The sequence below is a fragment of the Otolemur garnettii genome, unplaced genomic scaffold (genome assembly GCF_000181295.1).
Source record: "Otolemur garnettii isolate 467f Iridium unplaced genomic scaffold, OtoGar3 scaffold00009, whole genome shotgun sequence".
Taxonomy (NCBI): domain Eukaryota; kingdom Metazoa; phylum Chordata; class Mammalia; order Primates; family Galagidae; genus Otolemur; species Otolemur garnettii.
The window spans coordinates 497786-518134 of record NW_003852404.1 but is presented as its reverse complement, the minus strand read 5'-3'; the positions used below and the strand labels follow the sequence as shown (position 1 = coordinate 518134).

The 20349-nt window shown below is 34.5% G+C and overlaps 1 protein-coding gene across 13 annotated transcripts in view; it reads left to right on the top strand.

Moving 5' to 3' along the window:
• KDM6A (lysine demethylase 6A) overlaps positions 1-20349 on the top strand; it is a 234202-nt gene that overhangs the window by 142048 nt on the left and 71805 nt on the right. For all 13 annotated transcript variants that reach the window (XM_003783789.2, XM_003783787.2, XM_023509757.1 and 10 more), the window contains 2 exons: positions 9506-9560; positions 11856-11890. In XM_003783789.2, the coding sequence (XP_003783837.1) occupies positions 9506-9560; positions 11856-11890 (90 nt within the window). The remainder of the gene's footprint in view (positions 1-9505; positions 9561-11855; positions 11891-20349) is intronic.

Below are 20349 nucleotides of genomic sequence, written 5' to 3'. Positions count from 1 at the left end.
AGTCTCCTGCCTCCGCCTCCCAAGTAGCTGGGACCACAGGCGCCCACCACAACGCCTGGCCATTTTTTGGTTGCAGCCGTCATTGTTTGGCGGGTCCGGGCTGGGGATTCAAACCTGCCACCCTAGGTGTACGTGGCTGGCGCCCTAGCTGGTTGAGCTGTAGGCGCCGAGCCCATATTCTTTAGTTAATGCCAGTGTACCTATTTAATTTAACAAAGATTATATGCAAATTTTCTGTGATGTTTACGTATTTAAATATTCTTAAAAATGTTAACTTTAGAACTTTTTGGATTTTGAAAAAAAAGACAGTCTCACTGTGTGTTGCCTGGGCTACTGTGCAGCCACATATAGCTAATAGAGAGGTCTCACTATGTTGCCCAGACTAATTTTGAACTCCTTTGTTTTGAGCAATTTTTCCAGCTCAGCCTCCCAAAGTACTAGGTAGAGTAAATAAAGAAGGTGGGGTTTTTTTTTTTTATGGGAATCTGTGGATCATTGGCCAAGATGCTGATCTAAGTTCCCTTATAATTTGTCATTGAACATGGTAAATGCTGGTTGAAGGGGTTAATATGACAGGGATAGGAAAATGAGCATTTATAGCAGCAGTTCTCAACCTGTGGGTCACGACCCCTTTGGGGGTCAAACAACCCTTTCAGAGGGGGTGCCTAAATACATCCTGCATATCAGATATTTACATTACGATCCATAACAGTAGCAAAATTACAGTTATGAAGTAGCAACGAAAATAATGTTATGGTTGGGGGGTCACCACAACATGAGGAACTGTATTAAAGAGTTGGGGCATTGGGAAGGTTGAGAACCACTGATTTACAGAGATAGCTCAGAGGAAATCAGTTGAACTCAAATGAAACTTGTTTGTTAGCTGGCATTTTACTGGGTGTTGGTGTTTCTCAAATGGGTAGATAAAGGAAATGGAAGAGGCTATAAAATGATAAAATGCCTACTCATAGAGCAGGCTGGAAAAATGAGAAAAGAAACAGAAGAAGCTGGATTTTATTAATCTATTAACAGATTTGTTTTCTTTTACATACTGACACTAACTAGTTTTCTTCAGATGCCCTAGTTCACCAGTTCATTCAGCATGCTTCCCCTCTTACTTGACATGAAACTTCTGAGTAAAATAGCAGTTGTACTTTTTTGGGTTTTGAGTCTTAAGCTATCACCCTGGTTAGAGTGCTGTGGCATCACAGCTCCCAGCAACCTCAAACTCTTGGGGTTAAGCGATCCTCTTGTCTCAGCCTCTCAAGTAGCTGGGATTAGAGGTGCTGGGCACAATGCCCAGCTATGTTTTTGGTTATAGTTGTCATTGTTGTTTGGCAGGCACTGGCTGGATTTGAACCCGCCAGCTCTGTTGTTATGTGGCTGGTGCCCTAGCTGCTTGAGCTACGGGCTCTGAGCCCAGTTGTACTTTTTTTACCTTACTCTTCTCTAGGAACTACATCATTTCCAGGTGTCTGCTATAATCTTATACTCAGAAATTTTATTGTGTTTTTAATGCCAAAATACTAAGGCAGAAGTAATAAGTGAAGGCATGATGATGTTGATATGTACCCTCTTTTAGAAACCACTTTTGAAATCTGTGACATACCTCTTATCTCTTACTATTTTATTTATTAATGCACATAGACCATTTGTTTCATGTAATTAAAATACCGTGAACTTTGTATTCTAGAAATACTTTTGAGAATTTGAATACTACCTATTTAATTAGTTTATCCATGTCTTAAGTTTCTAAAATACAACATTTCTTTGTTGATGTGTGTTTATAGTGTATTTTTGTTCAAATTATCTAAAGATAATGAAAGTTTATATTATTTCTCTATACCAGCCCTGTTCTATTTCTTGTGTGATACTCAGTAGGTTTCCTCTCCCCTTTTTTGGGGGTGGGGGACACAGAGTCTCAATATGTTGCCCTTGGTAGAGTGCTTTGGCATCACAGCTCACATCAACCTCAAACTCTTGGGCTTAAGCAAATTCTCTTTCCTCAGCGTCCCAAGTAGCTGGGACTACAGGCACCTACCACAACACCTGGCTATTTTTTTTGTTGTTGCAGTTGTTTAGCTGGTCTGAGCCAGGCTTGAACCTGCCACCCTTGGTGTATGTGGCTGGCACCGTAACCACTGTGCTGTGGGCCCTGAGCCCCAACTGGCATTTTGAAAATTCTAGAGTGGCTCGATTGGAGGGCAGAGGGGAGAGTGCTATGCCTGACCCATTTTGCTTACCTTTCTTAGGGGGTTGGGAAAGTAGTTTCATCCCCCCTTCTCTCCAACAGCTTGGAAAAATTTGGTGGGAGTTTTAAAAGTGTTAAATTTGGTGTTTTATCCTGAGATTTGTTGTTTAGCTGGCCCAGGCTGGGTTCTAACCCACCAGCCTCGGTGCATGTGGCTGGCGCTGTAACCACTGTGGTACAGGTGCCAAGTCAGAAAAGAAAATATTCTTTTTTTGGGTTGTTGGTTTATTTATACTTCCTCCAGTATAACTATTACTATTGGTTCTAATACATAAAATTCATATTGTCAGATTATGCTTGGCTTTTTATGGTCATCAGGAGACAGATTATAATGGAGAAAACTGCTAACCAGTTCATTTACTTTGATTCAGATCTTTTCCTTTCAGCCATTGACAGTGGAACTCAGTTTCACCAGAGTGTGTAATGTCCCTGTTCCTTTTGGCATAGGATGGTCATTGCTGTTTATTTTGCTTTCTACCCGTTTTTCCTCACTTATGGGAAACTAGTCTTTTTCCATGCTCTTTCCTTTTTCCACTGCTCATCAACTTGTACTTCTTTTAATCTTTCCTAGATACTACTCTCTGATAAGAGGCAGTCTCTTAATTGGGTTTATCTAACCTCTCAGTAGTGCTCTTTCCACTTCACTCTGCCTATCCATTTTAGTTTTTCTGTTTGATATTTATTTCTCCTGTAAGTTCTATTATATTCTCTCGAATATCAAGTTGTAAAAATGGCCAAAATATTTCAGTACCTCCAAAATGTATATTTGTAAAGGGTGTGGCTGCTCATTTATGTTCAGTAACTGTTCTCTCTGACTCTGAGGAGTTAGGGTGATTCCAGGTTTCCCATGTTACTGTTTTCACTCTTCTAAGATAGTTTTTAATTAGAAATGAAAGTGATTTCTAATTAAATGATTTTTGGTGTTTACCTGTGTTATAGGTAGTTTACTTAAGTTTGTGGTTATAAATATTTGGTCTTCAAATGCAGCTTTTTTTTAATTTTTGAGACAGAGTCTCACTTCATCACCCTTGTAGAGTGCCATGGCGTTACAGCTCACCGCAACCTCAAACTCTTGGGCTCAACTGATTCTCTTGCCTCACTCTCCCAAGTAGATGGACAATAGGCACCCGCCACAATGCCTGGCTATTTTTAGAGACGAGGTCTCACTCTTGCTCAGGCTGGTCTCGAACCCATGAGCTCAGGTGATATCCCTACTCTGGCCTCCCAGAGTACTGGGATTATAGGCATGAGCCACTGTACCTGGCCTCAAATGCAGCTTTATGAGGCAGTAAGTGAATCTAATACCACAATTTTTAAAAAAGGTTATGTTAAAACAGTGTTTTAGGGTACATATTGTTAAAGTATCCCTCTTTATAAAATATGTGTCATATATTTGCCTTGTATTAGTTGTTAGTGTATGTATTTGTCTTATTCTGATGTGAATATAGATTGCTCACTAGGAGGAAAGAACTTGGAAATTAAGTTGGTTCATGTTGTGATACTTTGTGTATATTAGACTACACTAGGACCAATCTTTAAAAAAAGTGTACTTGCATACCTATACTTTCATAAAATACGGGAGTCATATGAAACTTTCGAGACAGACTGTGTTAAGGTCTTCACTTATAAGAACAGTCAACAGTGTCCTTTCTGATTCACGCATGCAGGTTTCAACTTGATTGGCTTATCAGTGTTGCTGAGAGAGCTTTGTATCTGAGGTGTGGATTTTACCTTTCTTGATTTTTGTGTATCTGAAAACTTTTGTAATGACCCACATAGGATAGAAATGAAGAGTTGGGAGACTAGGTTGGATACAGTTATAGGAAGAAAGATGAGGAAGAACAGTGGGATAAATGGGTTCATAGGATGGAAAGTAATGAATTAATCCTAGAGATTTGAAAATATTTATTAACTGACTTGATGTGGAAAGAGACTCCCTGTTCATTGACAATATTTATTAACTGACTTGATGTGGAAAGAGACCACTTTACTGTTAAATGAAATAGGGGATAAAGAAAGTGGCAGCAAGTTTTGAGATTGGGAGGTAAAGAGGCTCTGAATAGAGATGGATCATCTAGGAATCATTTTAGAGGCACCTGAGGGATATAGATATGTTTGTAGACATTCTGGAGCTAAAAAGAAAGGCTAGAAGTAAGATTTGAACATCTTCACTATACAAAGTATTTTGTCTTCCTCCTTTGTTAAATAAATTTTTGGCATAGTTATCCTGGTAAACTTTAAAGAAGGAACTTCTTTTTAAAGTGAAGATTGCTAGCATCTGTTAGCTATTAAAAAGTCATTGGTACATAATAGATCCATCCTGGAAACAATTGTAATAACCTTGTATTCCAAGAGAATCAGAATTGAGTCTGAAGACTTCGATCAAACCTTAGTCTGTTCAGCTTGGCCAGAAATGTAACTCAAAAGCCCTGTCAGTTCTGTACCTTAATTTCTGGGACTAAATTTCTAAAGTACTCTTACATCCTAAGTCATTTACCTAGTCTCATCTGTTTATCATGGACTCCTCATTTGAGGAATGAAGTGCGTTATTTTTGAATCATACTTTAGAAGTATGGCAATCTCTAACAATGAAAAAGAAAATTATTTTTGTTCTTCTGGGTAGATATTTAGTAATGGGATGGCAGAACCAAATGGTAGCTCGACTTTAGTTCTTTGAGAATTCTCCATACTTCTTTCCCCAGAAGTTATATTAGAATGCATTCCCATCAGCAATGCAGAAGTGTTCCCTTCTCTTGATATCCACGTCAGCATCTGCAGTTTTGGGACTGTGTGATGTGAGCTAATCTCACTGGAGTTAGGTAATATCTCAGAGTGGTTTTGATTTGCATTTCTCTGATGATTAGGGACAATGAGCATTTTTTTCATGTATTTGTTGGGTCATTCATCTGTCATCTTCAGAGAAGTTTCAAGAGACTAAAAGTCAACCCTCCACTTGATCTCGCAATCCCATCACTAAGTATCTACCCAGAAGGAAAAAAAAAATCATTTTACCACAAGGGCATTTGCACCAGAATGTTTATTACAGCTCAGTTCACAATTGCCAAGGTACGGAAGCAATCTAAGTGCCCATCAACCTATGAATGGATTAACAAACTGTGGTATATGTATGCCATGGAAAAGATGGAGACTTTACATCTTTTTTTGTGTTTACCTGGATGGAGTTGAAGCACATTTTTTTCTTAGTAAAGTATCTCAAGATGGGAAAAACATGCATCCAGTGTACTCAGTACTAATATGGAACCAATATGTAAACAGCTACACACCCATATGAAAGAGAAAACATAAGTATAGTCTAGCCAAGGGGAGGAGAAGGAGGGAGGCAATTGGCCAGATCTCTCACCTAATGTTCACAACGTGAGGGTGTTTAGCATGCACACCCCCAACCCCCCAAAGGGTTCAACTATAACTTGAACTTTACCTTAGAAATGAAAACAATATAACCTAAATATTTGTACCCTCATATTAATCTGAAATTAAAAAAAAAAGAATTCTTGAGTTTGCAGAACATGCAAAAAAAAAAAAAGGAAAAAGATAATTTACCTTTGACTTGCAAGAGTACTTGGCACATCTGCCCTTCCTTCACTTAAATGATCTATAAAACCCTGTTTTATAATGGCTCTGTAAAAATAACTGAAGGCACTTCCTCAGTGTGAAGTAACTCTTACTTTCCTCATGTATATCTTTTTTCATTGTGTTACAGAATATCTTGTGCATTCCTAGAGTGGGCTAATTTTTTAAAGTTTCTATTAGCCCATTAATTTCAGTGAACCTTGTATTTGGTTCTGTAGATGCGTAGCCAAAGAAGAATGCCCGGCATATTGTAAAAGCTGGTTGCCAGTGTTATTCCTAAAAGGTTTTATGTCTGCCTTAATTGAATATAGATAGCATTGTCCACTATCTGCACATTGTTTTCATAGTCTGAAGTAAATGCTTCTGGAGACAAGAATATAATTTAAAAACTTCAAAATAGTGACATTTAACCCTGACTGTGTATTAGAATCAATTTGCGGAAGCCTTTTCTGGATTGCAGGCTTTTCCCTCCAATCTACTGAATCAGAACATCATAGATTAGGTCTGGAATCCAAACATTACTTCAAATTAATAATTTACAAATAAATATATAATTGGCCAGTTTTGAAAAGTTATCTATCTTATTTGTTTTCAGGACTGAGAGTACAGTTGAAGGGTTCTGCAATTGGTGAGATTCATGAGATAATCATATACTATACAGCTAGAGATAAAATAATGGGAAATAAAGTCTTCAAACTCAAGTTTTGTGTATTAATTATATGAATATAGATTTTTCCCCCTCCAAACAGAAATCAAGTTCCATAGACTATATTAAGCAAAATACTGTAACATTATTTTGAAATACTGAACAAGTCAAAGTCTTTTAAAACAAAAGATAACTTTGATAAAAATGTCTACAGAAATTGTAATGAATCAAACCTCAAGTTAAATTGGACTAGAAGTACTCTATAAAAAGAAAATCACTGGGTGGCACCTGTGGCTTAAAGGAGTAGAGCACTGGCTCCATATACTGGAGGTGGCAGGTTCAAACCTGGCCCTGGCCAAAAACTGCAAAAAAGAAAATTACTGTAGCATTAAAAAAATGTCTTAGATAACTAAACTTCCTACTTGGCAACTAATATTCTGTTGACTGCTTTCTGCCTCAAAGTTTGTATATAGTCTTTGAACTGCAGAAGCCTCTTCTGCATAATGACTATTTCACACAGCATAGCCAGTTTTGGCATGTGCTGTGAGGTACATGTTTTCTACCTGCTTCTGTTGGTTGCAGGGATGAGTGCTGGATATTTTACCATGGTATTTTCAGGATTGTGGGCTTGGTTTTTCATAATTGATAGTCCTTTCTCCTGATTTTATGTTAATAGAAATAGCTATGCAAAATATCTATTTTGCATCTCATTTAGATACTGTGAGAGCTGTGAGGTCATGTTATTTCTGCCCCAGTCCCTCATCTTCCTATAGTGTGCTGGAAGGTGTTACCAACATTTTTCTTCATGTGGGATGGTTTTGTGTGGCTGTTCTTAATTTCTTATAAACAATTATTAGTAATTGTTATTCTGTATATTCTTTCATTCTCATAATGCATGTTTTTGAAAGTGTATTGTTTTACTGAGTAATTTGCTTCTACCTTTGATGTTTAGAAATATTTGATATTTCATAGGATGGGTTTGAAGTGGTGCATTAGTACCTTGACTGCTGCTTATATGTTGTTTAATAATTCTATTAGACATGGTCAAGAACTGGTTCTGCCAGATTTCACTGTAGGATCTAAAATGTAGGTGGTTTCTTTCGTGTTAGTTTTTATCCTTTGATGCCTCAGGAAAGGTCTGTCTTCTATCTAAATAGTAATTTATGCTTATAAGGTAGATTAGATTTAGAAATGTAGCATAATCTGAATGTGTGACCAGTATGCCATACTTATTGTCTAGAATAGTGGTTCTCAACCTTCCTAATGCCATGGCCCTTTAATACAGTTGCTGTGGGTTGCAACCGACAGGTTGAGAACCGCTGGTCTAGAGGAAAGCAATTGATTATGCAGTGTGCTTGGCTTTTATAGTACTCATATTTAAAAAGAGTCTATTTTCTAAGGCTGTGTTAGCATACTAAAGAGATGTTTGAAGACATACTGCCTGCATAGTAGGCCAAGAGAAAATAAAAGCGGTTGTCAAAGTGTTCAGATGTTGGATTTTTTTTCGTTCACTCAACCATGGCAAAAAATTTTCCCATTTGTTTTGTTGACCATGTATCCCTAGTGTCTGCATTGTCCTTAGGGCATTATAGGCTCTTGATAAATATTTGAGTAGAATAAACATTTATAAATATTTAAGGGTCATAGTCATTTTGTTAGTATTTTACCCATTCAGAAGATGTTATAAGTCTTAAGTTTTAAGAATACTCCAGTTATAGGCTAGCCTGTTTATGTATGCATATTAACAGACATTTGTGAATGAATATCATAGCTACTTTGTTTATACCAAGTGATGCTTTCTAATTTTTCTTTACTTTGTAACTTTGAATAGCCAACATTAGTTTGTTCTTATTAATTGAGGATTCTAGTTGACCAAGTGCAGTTTTGTTGATTCTTTGTTGAGATACCTTACTTAATGCTTGTTGATACTGTTTTTCTTAATAAAAGAAAGTTTTGGGGAGGCTTACATCTAGAAGTTGTCATTATGAATATCACTTTGTCCAGCAACTCTTTAAATATTTGGATTGTGTAGGATTGTGTATGAGTTTTTTGTGGTTGTTTTTTTTTTTTTGAAATGGTCTATACTTTGTTGATTATTTATAATGCTAAAACTTTGAAAGTTTTGAGTATACATCTGTGGGAGTATTTTTTTTAGAGAACCTAAAAGAGATTTACTTATCTTTTTTAAACTTTCTCTGCCCACTCTAGTTTTTGTTGTTTTGTTTTCTCTTAATTAGCTTGCATATCAGGTTTAATGTTGATGAACTAGATATTAAGTGTCACCCAGTGTTCTTGATGATAATTTGCATTCTTTAAAATCAGTGTTACATATTGATGTTAATGTGTATATTTTTGGTAGGCATATTGGACATTATCTTAAGTGGGTGTAGTGATATATTAGTGGTTTATATTGCCTGAGATGTTATACAAATTCTATACATATAATATTATATACATTGTAAAACAACAATTATATTTCATAGATGAGCTAGAGCTTGAACACAGGCTGTTAAAGAGGCACTTAAATAAAACGATTATTGAAGAATCTGTGAAGGCAACAGTTTTACCGTCTATGACAGTTCTCATAGGGGTTTGTTTTCGGTGGGTGGCTTCTCAAGTTCAAATCTCATTCTGAGATAACCAGTGGTGTGGTGTTCTGACATTAATACATTGGACTTCTGCTTTCATTTAAAAAATGATGTGTTCTATTTAAACTGTTCTATAATGCTTTCGATTTACTTGAAGTCTTAAAAATCTAAAACTGTTGTATAAATAAATATACATAGCGAAATTTCACATTCTCTATTCTCAACTATCTCAAGAAAATAACTCAATAACATGTCAGTTGGCAGTAAGTGTTGAAAGTAATTCTAGTTGGTAGGCTAGTACATTTCATTTACACAGTATACAGGAATATTCACCATTGCGGTATACCTTGCTTTACCTGGAAAATATTTTAAGATGCTTTTATGTATCTCTAAACATAATGCATTAATTTTCTCACTCTCTTCTTACAGCATTTTCAGTTAGCTTTGGTTGACTGTAATCCCTGCACTTTGTCCAATGCTGAAAGTAAGTATTATTAAGTACCATAGTTTCCTACTTATATTCAGATCACTTAATTGCTAATGATGGTGATAATGTTACATGTAAATTCTGTGCAATTTTTTGTTTTAGAATTATTGAGTGTAACTATATTGGTTGCCATGGCTACTTATACAAATGGAACATGTGAGACCAGATATTGTGAACAGCCTCTGTCTAAAATAGATAGGCCAGTGATATGTGTTGTTGAATTAAAATTATCTGCACTAATAAACAAGATTGATTATTTCATGTATTAATTATATTGTAGATTACTTCAGTGATTAAAAACAGGTTTTGCCAATCTTTTAGGAAAAATGAGACTTCAAAGATTCTTATGTGATAGTTTACTCATTTCTACTGTGTGGTATTAAAATTATTAGTAATGATGATGACACATTTTATGATAGTCTCATATCATACATAAAGTTTGAAGTGACATTTTTTTCAATTATTTAAAAAGGCGCATTTGTGAAGTATATTCTAACAGTGATTTTCTTCAATTTTTTTTTGCTTCTATGTAGATTTCTTTTCAAAAATAGATTGGGTTTAACTGTAATATGTTTAAGAATATGTTGGCATATTTGTTTATTCAGTGTGCTTTAGTGTATCCAGTAAAAATATTTAAGAATGAATATTCTTTTAAGGTTTCTTAAAAACTTTACTTGAAAAATAAAAAACTCAATTAGAGTGTAAGAAAAATTGAGCAATTAATGAAAATTTCAGGTTATTGAAAGGATTCTAGATTTTAGAAAATCAGTATTTTACTGTAAATTACTTGTTTTTTTCTTTTAACTTTATAGATAGGTGTTAGTAAAAAGTACTGTGTTTAGAAATACCAAAGGAAATTATTGAATCATTGAAAAAGTTGTAGAATTTTGACTATAACATGGATTAAGAAAGAGCATGGATTAAATCATCACCAAACCAGGCCAATTATCTCATACTTCTGCTAGAGTAAATTTCCTGAGAAAACATAAAAGATTTCTGTTTTCTTAAATGAAAGCCAGGATTTGGTACTAAACAGCATGTTTGTAGGATAAATGCTAAAAAAGGTAACAAATGCAGTAATACTTTATAGTTCCTCAGATAATGTTAGATTTTAAAGATAACTCTTTGATGTAGTAACTTATAAAGTATTAATTTATACTTTTTTCTTAATTTTGTATCCAGGTTATGTCAGTCATCTTTGATATAAATCCTCAAACGTCTTTTAAAATTGGTTTATGAGAATAAGAAAACGGTTGATTTTTATTTATTTCATTACTATCTGATATGTAAAAGTTGAATTTGATTACTGTCAGTTTGGATGATAACTTCTGAGACCTATTTCTTAAATGTCAAACTAAATGTTTTGGTAAATCCTCATTTTACTGTGCTCTGTTGAGGTTAAATCTCAGTAGTAGTTCATAACTTGTGAGAGGGAAACATCTACATAGGTAGGTGAGTGCAACAGGGCAGAAAACCTTCATGTTGACTTTGAAGACTATAGTTTGAACCATTATGAACACATCTGCAAGTTTGCTGTGCCTCTCTTTCTGTTGGCTTTTGAAAAGGAAAATAAGTAGAAGTAAGAGAGATTAGGATCTGTTTTGCCCAGGACTTTCTTGGGATTTTGAATGCTAAAAGATTGGTTACTGTAATGAGAAGGCATGTGCTATGTTTAGACTGTAGGGCACATTATATGATAGTTCAGTTCATTTGGATAGTTTGTTTTAGATAGTCTGCACAGTTGTTTGATAACATGATAGTGCCTAATGTCTCACTGAGCACTAATAAATGTGGAGTACCTACTTTATTGTTTTTATAAAGGTTATTTCTCTTGGAGTTTATGTCATCACTGATATATAATTTGGTTTAATAGATTTTTTAAATTAAATATTGACTTTACTGTTTTTTGATTTGGAACTTGGTTTTTAAATACCGTGTTTCAAAATGTATGGATTTTATAAAAGTTTTCCCTATTTGCTTAATGTTACCATTTTGAACTTTGTAAAACATATCACCTGCTATGGATTTAATACTAATTTTAATAATTACATCGACAGAAACTGTATTTGGTAATGACCAACAGTGAATACATGTGGTTTCTTGTGTTTGTGTTTTTGACTGTTTGTATATTCTATTTTATAAAAAGCAAACGAAAGTTATGTTCCTCTATTACTTAAATCTCTGTAGTATAAACCATGCTTAGTTTTTATGTACATTTTATGATATTCTTACTTAATTTACCTCAAACTCTGCTGTGCTGTTATTGATTTCTTTTTTCATCACCCTTTCCAGTTCAATTTCACATTGCCCATTTATATGAAACCCAGGTAAGTGTTTTAACTTACCCTATTTAAAACAAAAAAATTATCACTTCTACTATGCTTTAAGTTAGGAATAAACATATAGTTTAATGGAGTTCTGGGCATTACTTCTTAGATAAATTTTATATTTTAATGTTCATTAAATGTGATCAAGATGTTGCTTAGTGAAATAGTTATTTTATGGAATGTTTCTTGTATACAAAGAAGTTTCATTTAAATTATTTGCCTCTAAACTTGATCCATTTGCAAATTTCAAATGGCTATATTTAAGAGATCTTTTATTCTTAAAATGCCATGTTTTCTTTTTCAAATGTTTTTAGGTGGTTGTTGTAATGTACTGTTTTTAAATAGTTTCTTTTGCTTTTTCTTAAGATTGAAATGGATCTTCTATATGCCACTCTTTGAAAGGAATTTTATAGTCACTTCTTGATGTCCTTACCATTACTTTATGGGTGCTTTATTTTAAACACTTTTCTAGTTTAACTTTAGAACATTTTATTTTTGTGTATGTCAGATTTTGCTTAATTGTATGGTAGAGTGTAGAGCACATTCACTTTAGGCAGTATGGAAAGTCAAGAATAAATTTGTATGGGATTAAAAATTAGTTGTTCATAGGTTATACAAACAAATTTCATAACAGCTTATTAGGGGGAAAAAAAACTGAGTATATAATTTGTAAGGTCTGTTTTTATGTTTTGGCCCAAGTATAACAATATGGCATTCACACACTTGCCATATAAGCTCATGTCCAGCAGAAACAAAATCCTACTGTATCCCATTATTTATATTGTTGTGGGATATAATTAAATAGTTTGAGGTGATTTATGCTGCTGGTTCCCAAATCCAGCTATGTAGCAGAGTCATCTGGGAAGCTTTATGCGTCAGAGCTATCATGGGGAGCTTTAAAAAATTGACATCAGATTCCTGGGTATCTCTACACCACCCACCCCTTTCCAAATCACTGAAACAGAATTGATGTATTGATGTAGGTTGAGTTCTGATTTTGTTTTCTCTAGCTTTTCTAGATGTCTGTGATATTGAGATATTTTGATGGAAATGGAATTTAGTTTATTTGACTACTTTGAAACTTGCATTCCAGTGTTTTTGATGAGGGCTGTCTATTGGTCTTACTATTTAATCCTGTGAAGATAATCTGGGGACAGGGCCCCATTTTCATTGGTTCTTTCAGTTGGCATACCATCTTAATATTCATCCAGAATAAAGAAAACAAAAAGAAAAACTCATGGCAAACAGAGTTATATAATTACTAGACGACAAGAAGATGACACTATAAGCATATGAAAGAATTGAAAAATCTCCAGTCCAGTGATTAATAAGAATTTTTACTTTTAGGTGAAAAATTAAGAAAAGCAAGATGGCCTGCCGAACTACTTATAAAAAGTTAGTTTTTACAGTTCAATGATTTATACCTACAGATCTAATTTATGGATATAGATTTAAAAAATTATAGTAGTCAGATGTGGTTAATGGCTACTGCTAAGTAACCAATAATTCAAGTTTCTCTATATAGAAAGAAGTCTTCCCACTAATAAATGAAGAAAAGGAATTCAGTATCATTTCAGTATCCCTGAGGGCCCTATCCCTATATTACCTTCATAGGCTTAAGCAGTGAGATCATAATTAAAACTGAAAAGTGATAGAATACTTCTTTACCTAGAATAGTTAAAGGAAGACCTCTTGGATAGGAGCTGTTTGGGTTGAATCCTAAAAGCAGAAAAAGAGTAGTGCGGCGTGTCTGTACGTGTGTGTATGTATTGGTGTTTTTAGACCATTCCGTATCAGAGATGTTAGCAAATTCAATGGTTTTTTAGTATAGAGCTTACAATGTTTAAAAGACAAAAAAGAGGTCTTTTGTAGAGATAGAAGTGTAGAATTCTGAAAAGTTTTTTTGTTGTTGTTGTTAAATTTAATCATACACATTTAGGTTTGCGTAATTTTAATGAGATCTTATCCTTGGACCCCTGTAACTGTTAATGTTTGAGTAGATTTAAAATATTAGTTTCTTATGAAGTTTCTATGTATTTTGACATTCATAAAGAAACTTTGCTTCTCTATATAGTCATGCATTACATAGTGATGTTTCGGTTAAGGATAAACTGCCTATATGATGATGGCCCCCTAGGATTATAATAACATAGTGTTACTATATCTTGTCTGTGTTTAGATTCACAAATACTTACCATTGCATTACAGTTGCCTGTCATATTCACTACGGTAACATGTGGTCCAGTTTGTAGCTTAGAGATGATAGACTACGCCATAAAGTAGGTATGTTGTAGGTTATACCGACTAGGTTTGTGTGAGTATACTTTATGATGTTTGCACAACAGTGGAATCACTTAACATGTTTCTTAAACCATATCCCCATCATAAGTGATGCATAACTGCAACGTGTCATATCTCTAAGTAAATATATCATAAATTATTCTTAAACATTTATATTGATGAATTAATTTATCTTCTCTATATTATAAGCCGAGACCTCCAGACTATTTTTTTCTAATGCTTATGATAGTATTAACTGACCCTCTTTTCTTTTTCTTGATTTTAATAAAATAATATGAGCATTTTACCATCTTGATTCTTATTAGCTTTTAATACTTAAAAATTTAGGGATTCTCCCTTTCTATTCTATTATTAAAATATTAGTCATTTTTGAATAGATAATCGAAAATGGAAATTTCTAAAAGTATGCACAGTGAGGTATCCTCTTTCCTTCATTTCCCCAGGCACTTATTCCCTTCTCTAAAGCCACCAGTATTACCAGTGGTTTTTATGTCCTCCTGGAGATATGGAGTGCATATACAAATAAATCTACATGTGTCTCCATATATATTCTTTGTTTGTATTGATTTTATTCAAATGATAGCCAATTATGTATATAATTTCCTGAACTTGCTTTAATTTTTAGCTTTATCTTAGAAATTATTCCACATTGGTACATGTGGTACTACATGATAATCCCTTTGCATAGATATACTGTAACTAATTTAACTCATCCTCTTGGGGAATAATTACAAACAATGTTATGAGTAAACACTGTTTGTAAAAATTGTTTCAATTTTTACATTGTCTTTTTTTTATTTTTTGGAGACAGAGTCTCTGTTACCCTGGGTAGAGCGCTATGGCATCATAGCTCACAGCAAACCTCAAACGCTGATGTTTAAGCAATCTTCTTGTCTCAGCTTCTTGAGTAGCTGGGACTATAGGCATGCACCACTATGCCTGTTTTTTTTCTATTTTTAGTAGAGACAGGGTCTGCATCTTGGTCAGTCTGGTCTGGAACTCAGTAAAGTCAAACAGTCCACCTGCCTCACCCTCTCAGAGTGCTAAGATTACAGTTGTGAGTGACTGTGCCAGCCTCAACATTGTCTTCTAACTATCAAATATTTATTCCAAAACACTGTACACTGATCTCATCTAAATATCTTAGATCTAAAAATTCCAAATAAAATTCTGCTTGATATATAGTAAGTATGTCATGAATACATATTCATTATTTCATGAATTCAAGTATTATTCAATGTAATGAAATTATTAACAAAATAAAAATGAATGTTAGGAAAGCTAACAGTGAGGAAGGAAATAAGGAAAATGTTTCAAAAAAACTAATATTAAGAGAAGGCTTAATTAATAGGTCAGAATCTTGGAATTTTGAAAAAATTAATGAAAAGATAAACCCTACTAATTTGATCAAGGGGCTAAAAGGGATAATAAGCACAGCTACACAAAATAACATAACTATGGAAACAAAAGAAATTGAAATGTTCATTGGAGACTGCTTTGAAGACCTCTATGCAAATGAGTTTGAGAATGTGAATGAAATGGGTTATCTCCCAGGGAAATGCAGATTAGTAGAGTTAGAAAATTAGAAAGGGTATAGAAAGGCAATTTCCATAAAGAAATTAGAGGAAGTTATTAAGTAATAATACATTACAGAAAGCACCATACCCATATCGTTTTACAGGAGAATTCTACCAAACCTTTATAAAGACTAGATAATTTCAATGTTTTATGAATTGTTGCAGAGTATTGAGCTCAAAGAAAAACTTCCTCATTTGCTCCTGCTCTTTGGGGGTGGGGTGGTTATAACAGATTTTAATCAGACCTTGAGAGACATTTGTTTGATAATAGTAAAGGTCCTTTCTCACTTATTAATTTCTATAGCATGTTTTTAATACAGTACAAATGTGCCAGGTGTCATGGCTCATGCCTGTAATCCTAGCACTCTGGAAGACTGAGGCCAGGGGATCACTTAAGTCCAGGAATTTGAGGCCAGCTTGAGCAAGAAGGGGACTCCCTGCCTTCACTAATAGTAGAAAAACTAGCCTAGTGTCATGGTGGGCACCTGTAATCTCAGCTATTAGGGAGGCTGAGGCAAGAGAATTGCTTAAGCCCAAGAGATGGAGGTTGCTGTGAGCTATGATGATACTACAGTATTCTACTCATAGCAACAGAGTGAGACTCTGTCTAGAAAATAAATTAAAAAACTGTAATACAAATGAAAATGCCTGATTTTTATAGCCCATAGTGCTTGAATATTTCATTTTTAAATACATAACATAAATTTTACCATTTTAACCATTTTTACGTATACAATTCACTTGGCATTAAGGTTATTTACATAGTAGTGTAGCCATCACTGCCATCCATCACCAGAACTTTCGCTTCATCCCAAACTCAAACTCTGTATCCATTAAGCAGTAACTCTCTATTACTCACCGAATCCCATTCCAGGTAACACTATTCAATTTTGTGTTCTCTGTGATCTTGACTACGCTGAGTATTTCATATAAGTGGAACCACAGAATATTTGTCATTTGGTGTCTGACTTACTTTACTTACCATAATGACTTTAGGGATTATATATGTTGAAGCATGTGCCAGAAATTTGCTCCTTTTTAAGACTGAATAATATTCCATTGTATGGGAAAACCACATTTAGTTCATGATTTCATTTTTTTTTTTGGCCGGGGCTGAGTTTGAACCTGCCACCTGCAGTATGTGGGGCCAGTGCCCATGAATTCATTTTTTGGTAGACCCTTGAGTTGGTTCTACTTTTCTGTGATTGTGAATAATGTAGTTCCAATGTGGGTATGTATGAGACCACTATTTCTGTTACTACTTGTTTTTATACTGTAGGTATTAGCCAATGTAGTTAGACAAAAGAGAAAAATCAATTAGAGGGATGAATTAACACACAGAAATTTATAGCCTTCAGCAGCAATAGTATATAACCTTAGAACTCATTTACAGTATCAACAAAGTAGGTTAGATATTTAGGAATAAGTTTGAAACATGTACTGTGACTGAACAATCTAAAGATCTTGATTCTCCATAAGTTAATTTATGAACGTAACAGAAGTATAAGTACAGAAATACCGATGAACTTTTGTTAGGAATTAGCTAAGTTGATATACGAAAACATGCTAGAATAGCCAGGATAAAATGTATGTGTCTGTGATTGTATAGGTGTCAAATATTAAAATATATAATAAAACTTATATAATTAAAAGTCTGGTAGTGACATATGAAGACAAATCAGTAAGTAGAATGTCCTGAAAAGTGCAGGAATAGACCCAGGTACATATAGAAATTGAATGTATGATAAAAGTGATATCTTAAATTCCTAGGGCTAAGATGAGTTTATTAAATAAGTGATTATGAGAACATTTGGAAAAAGGTAAAATTAGGCCCCTAACTCTAACCATTCACAAGAATAAATTCCAAATGAATTAAAGTCAAATGTAAAAATGATACTGTGCAATTACTAGACGAAAACATTATGAAATCCTTCTTGAACCTGATGTATAGGAAAAGAGGTTTCTACTTATAGGTCCACATTCACAGGCAATAAAAATAATGGCCTGTCTAAACAATATAAGGATAATTTCTGCATGTCAGAAGCAAAACAAACTCACCATAAATTCAAAGGACACTTGAGAAAGTGGGAGGAAAGGTTTTGCAACATGCACCACTGACAGAATTGCTAATACCTTAACATGTAACAAACTCTTAAAATCTGAGGGACAAACAAAACCCTAGTGATAAAAATGGGGAAAAACACATGAACAGTCATTGCTGAAAAAAGATATAAAAAATAACCCTTAATCATATGGAAAAGAATGCAGACTTACTGAGAGATGATGCAGATTAAAAGCAGAACTGAAATATAATTTCTTACCTATCAGTTGGTAAAAATTAAAAGTGTATATGGGGAAACAGGCATTCTCTTTCCTTGTGTAAAAACAAATTGGTACAGCCTTGCTGGAGGAGCATTTGGCACAGATCTTCACAAAACTATGTATCTTCACTTTGAGTCAACAATCCTACATCCAGGAATCTGCCTTGAAAATAGACCTCCAAAAATAAGAAAAAATAGGCATAAGGATGTCCATTGCAACATTGTATTTTTAAAACACTGGAAACAACCCAAATTCCTTTTTTTAAAAATTAAATCATAGTAGCGTACATTGATGCAATCATGGGGTACAATGTGCTGGTTTTATATACCATTTGAAATATTTTCATCAAACTGGTTAATATAGCCTTCGCTGCATTTTCTTAGTTATTGTGTTAAGACATTTATATTCTACACTTAGTAAATTTAACATGTACCCTTATAAAATGCACCATAGGTGTGGTCCCACCATTCACCCTCCCTCCACCTATCCTCCCCTCTCCCCTCCCTCTCCCCTCCCTCTCCCCGTTCCCCATATTCTTGGGCTATAATTGGGTTATAGCTTTCATATGGAACATATGAAAGCTATAAATTGGTTTCATAGTAGGGCTGAGTAAATTGGATACTTTTTCTTCCATTCTTGACATACTTTGCTAAGAAGAATATGTTCCAGCTCCATCCATGTAAACATGAAAGAGGTAAAGTCTCCATCTTTTTTAAGGCTGCATAATATTCCATGGTGTGCATGTACCACAATTTATTAATCCATTCATGGGTTGATGGGCATTTGGGCTTCTTCCATGACTTAGCAATTATGAATTAGGCTGCAATAAACATTCTGGTGCAAATATCTTTGTTGTAAAGTGATTTTTGTTCTTCTGGATACATACCTAGTAGAGGAATTGAAGGATTGAATGGCAGATTTATTTTTAGATCCCTAAGTGATCTCCAAACATCTTTTCAAAAGGAACGTCTTAGTTTGCATTATCACCAGCAGTGCAGAAGTGTTCCCTTTTCTCCACATCCACACGAACATCTCTGGTTTTGGGATTTTGTGACGTGGGCTAATCTTACTAGGGTTACATGATATCTCAAAGTGGTTTTGATTTGTATTTCTCTAATGATTAAGGATAACGAGCATTTTTTCATGTGTCTGTAGGCCGTGTGCTTGTCTTCTTCAGAGAAGTTTTTCTTCAAGTCCCTTGCCCACCCTGAGGTGATATCACTTGTTCTTTTCTTGCAATATCTTTGAGTTCTCTGTGGATTTTGGTTATTAAACCTTTGTCAGAAGCATAAACTGCAAATATTTTCTCCCATTCTGAGGGCTGTCTGCTTGCTTTACTGTGCAGAAGCTTTTTAGTTTGATCAGATCCCAGTAATGTATTTTTGGTGTCACTTCAATTGCGCAGGAGGGTCTTCCTCATAAAATATTCACCCACGCTGATTTCTTCAAGAGTTTTCCCTTCACTTTCTTCTAGAATTTTTATGGTTTCATGTCTTAAGTTTAAATCTTTAATCCAGTGAGAGTCTATCTTAGTTAATGGTGAAAGGTGTGGGTCCAGTTTCAGTCTTCTACAAGTTGCCAGCCAGTTTTACCCAGCATCATTTGTAAAACAGGGACTCTTTTTCCCTACGTAATGTTTTTAATTGGCTTATCGAAGATCAAATAACAGTAAGTAGCTGGGTTCATCTCTTGGTTCTCTATTCTGTTCCATACATCTGCCTCTCTGTTTTTGTGCCAGTACCATGCAGTTTTGATCGCTATCGATTTATACTATAATCTGAGGTCTGGTATCGTGATTCCCCCTGATTTATTTTTACTTCAGAGTAATGTCTTGGCTATTCAAGGTTTTGTCTGATCCTATATAAAATGAAGTTTTATATTTTTGAGATCTTTAAAGTATGACAGTGGAGCTTTAATAGGGATTGCATTAAAATTGTATATTGCTTTGAGTAGTATGGACATTTTAACAATGATGATTCTTCCCAGCCGTAAGCATGGTATGTTTTTCCATTTGTTAACATCTTCAGCTGTTTCTTTTCTTAGAGTATCTTAGAGCTATTTCTCTTTATAGAGATCTTTCACGTCCTTTGTTAGGTAAACTCCCAAATATTCCATCTTCTTTGGTACTACTGTGAAAGGAATAGAGTCTTTGACTTTTTTCAGCTTGACTATTGTTGGTATGTATGAATGCTACTGATTTGTGATTATTGATTTTGTAACCTGAGACACTGCTGTATTCCTTGATCACTTCTAAGAGTT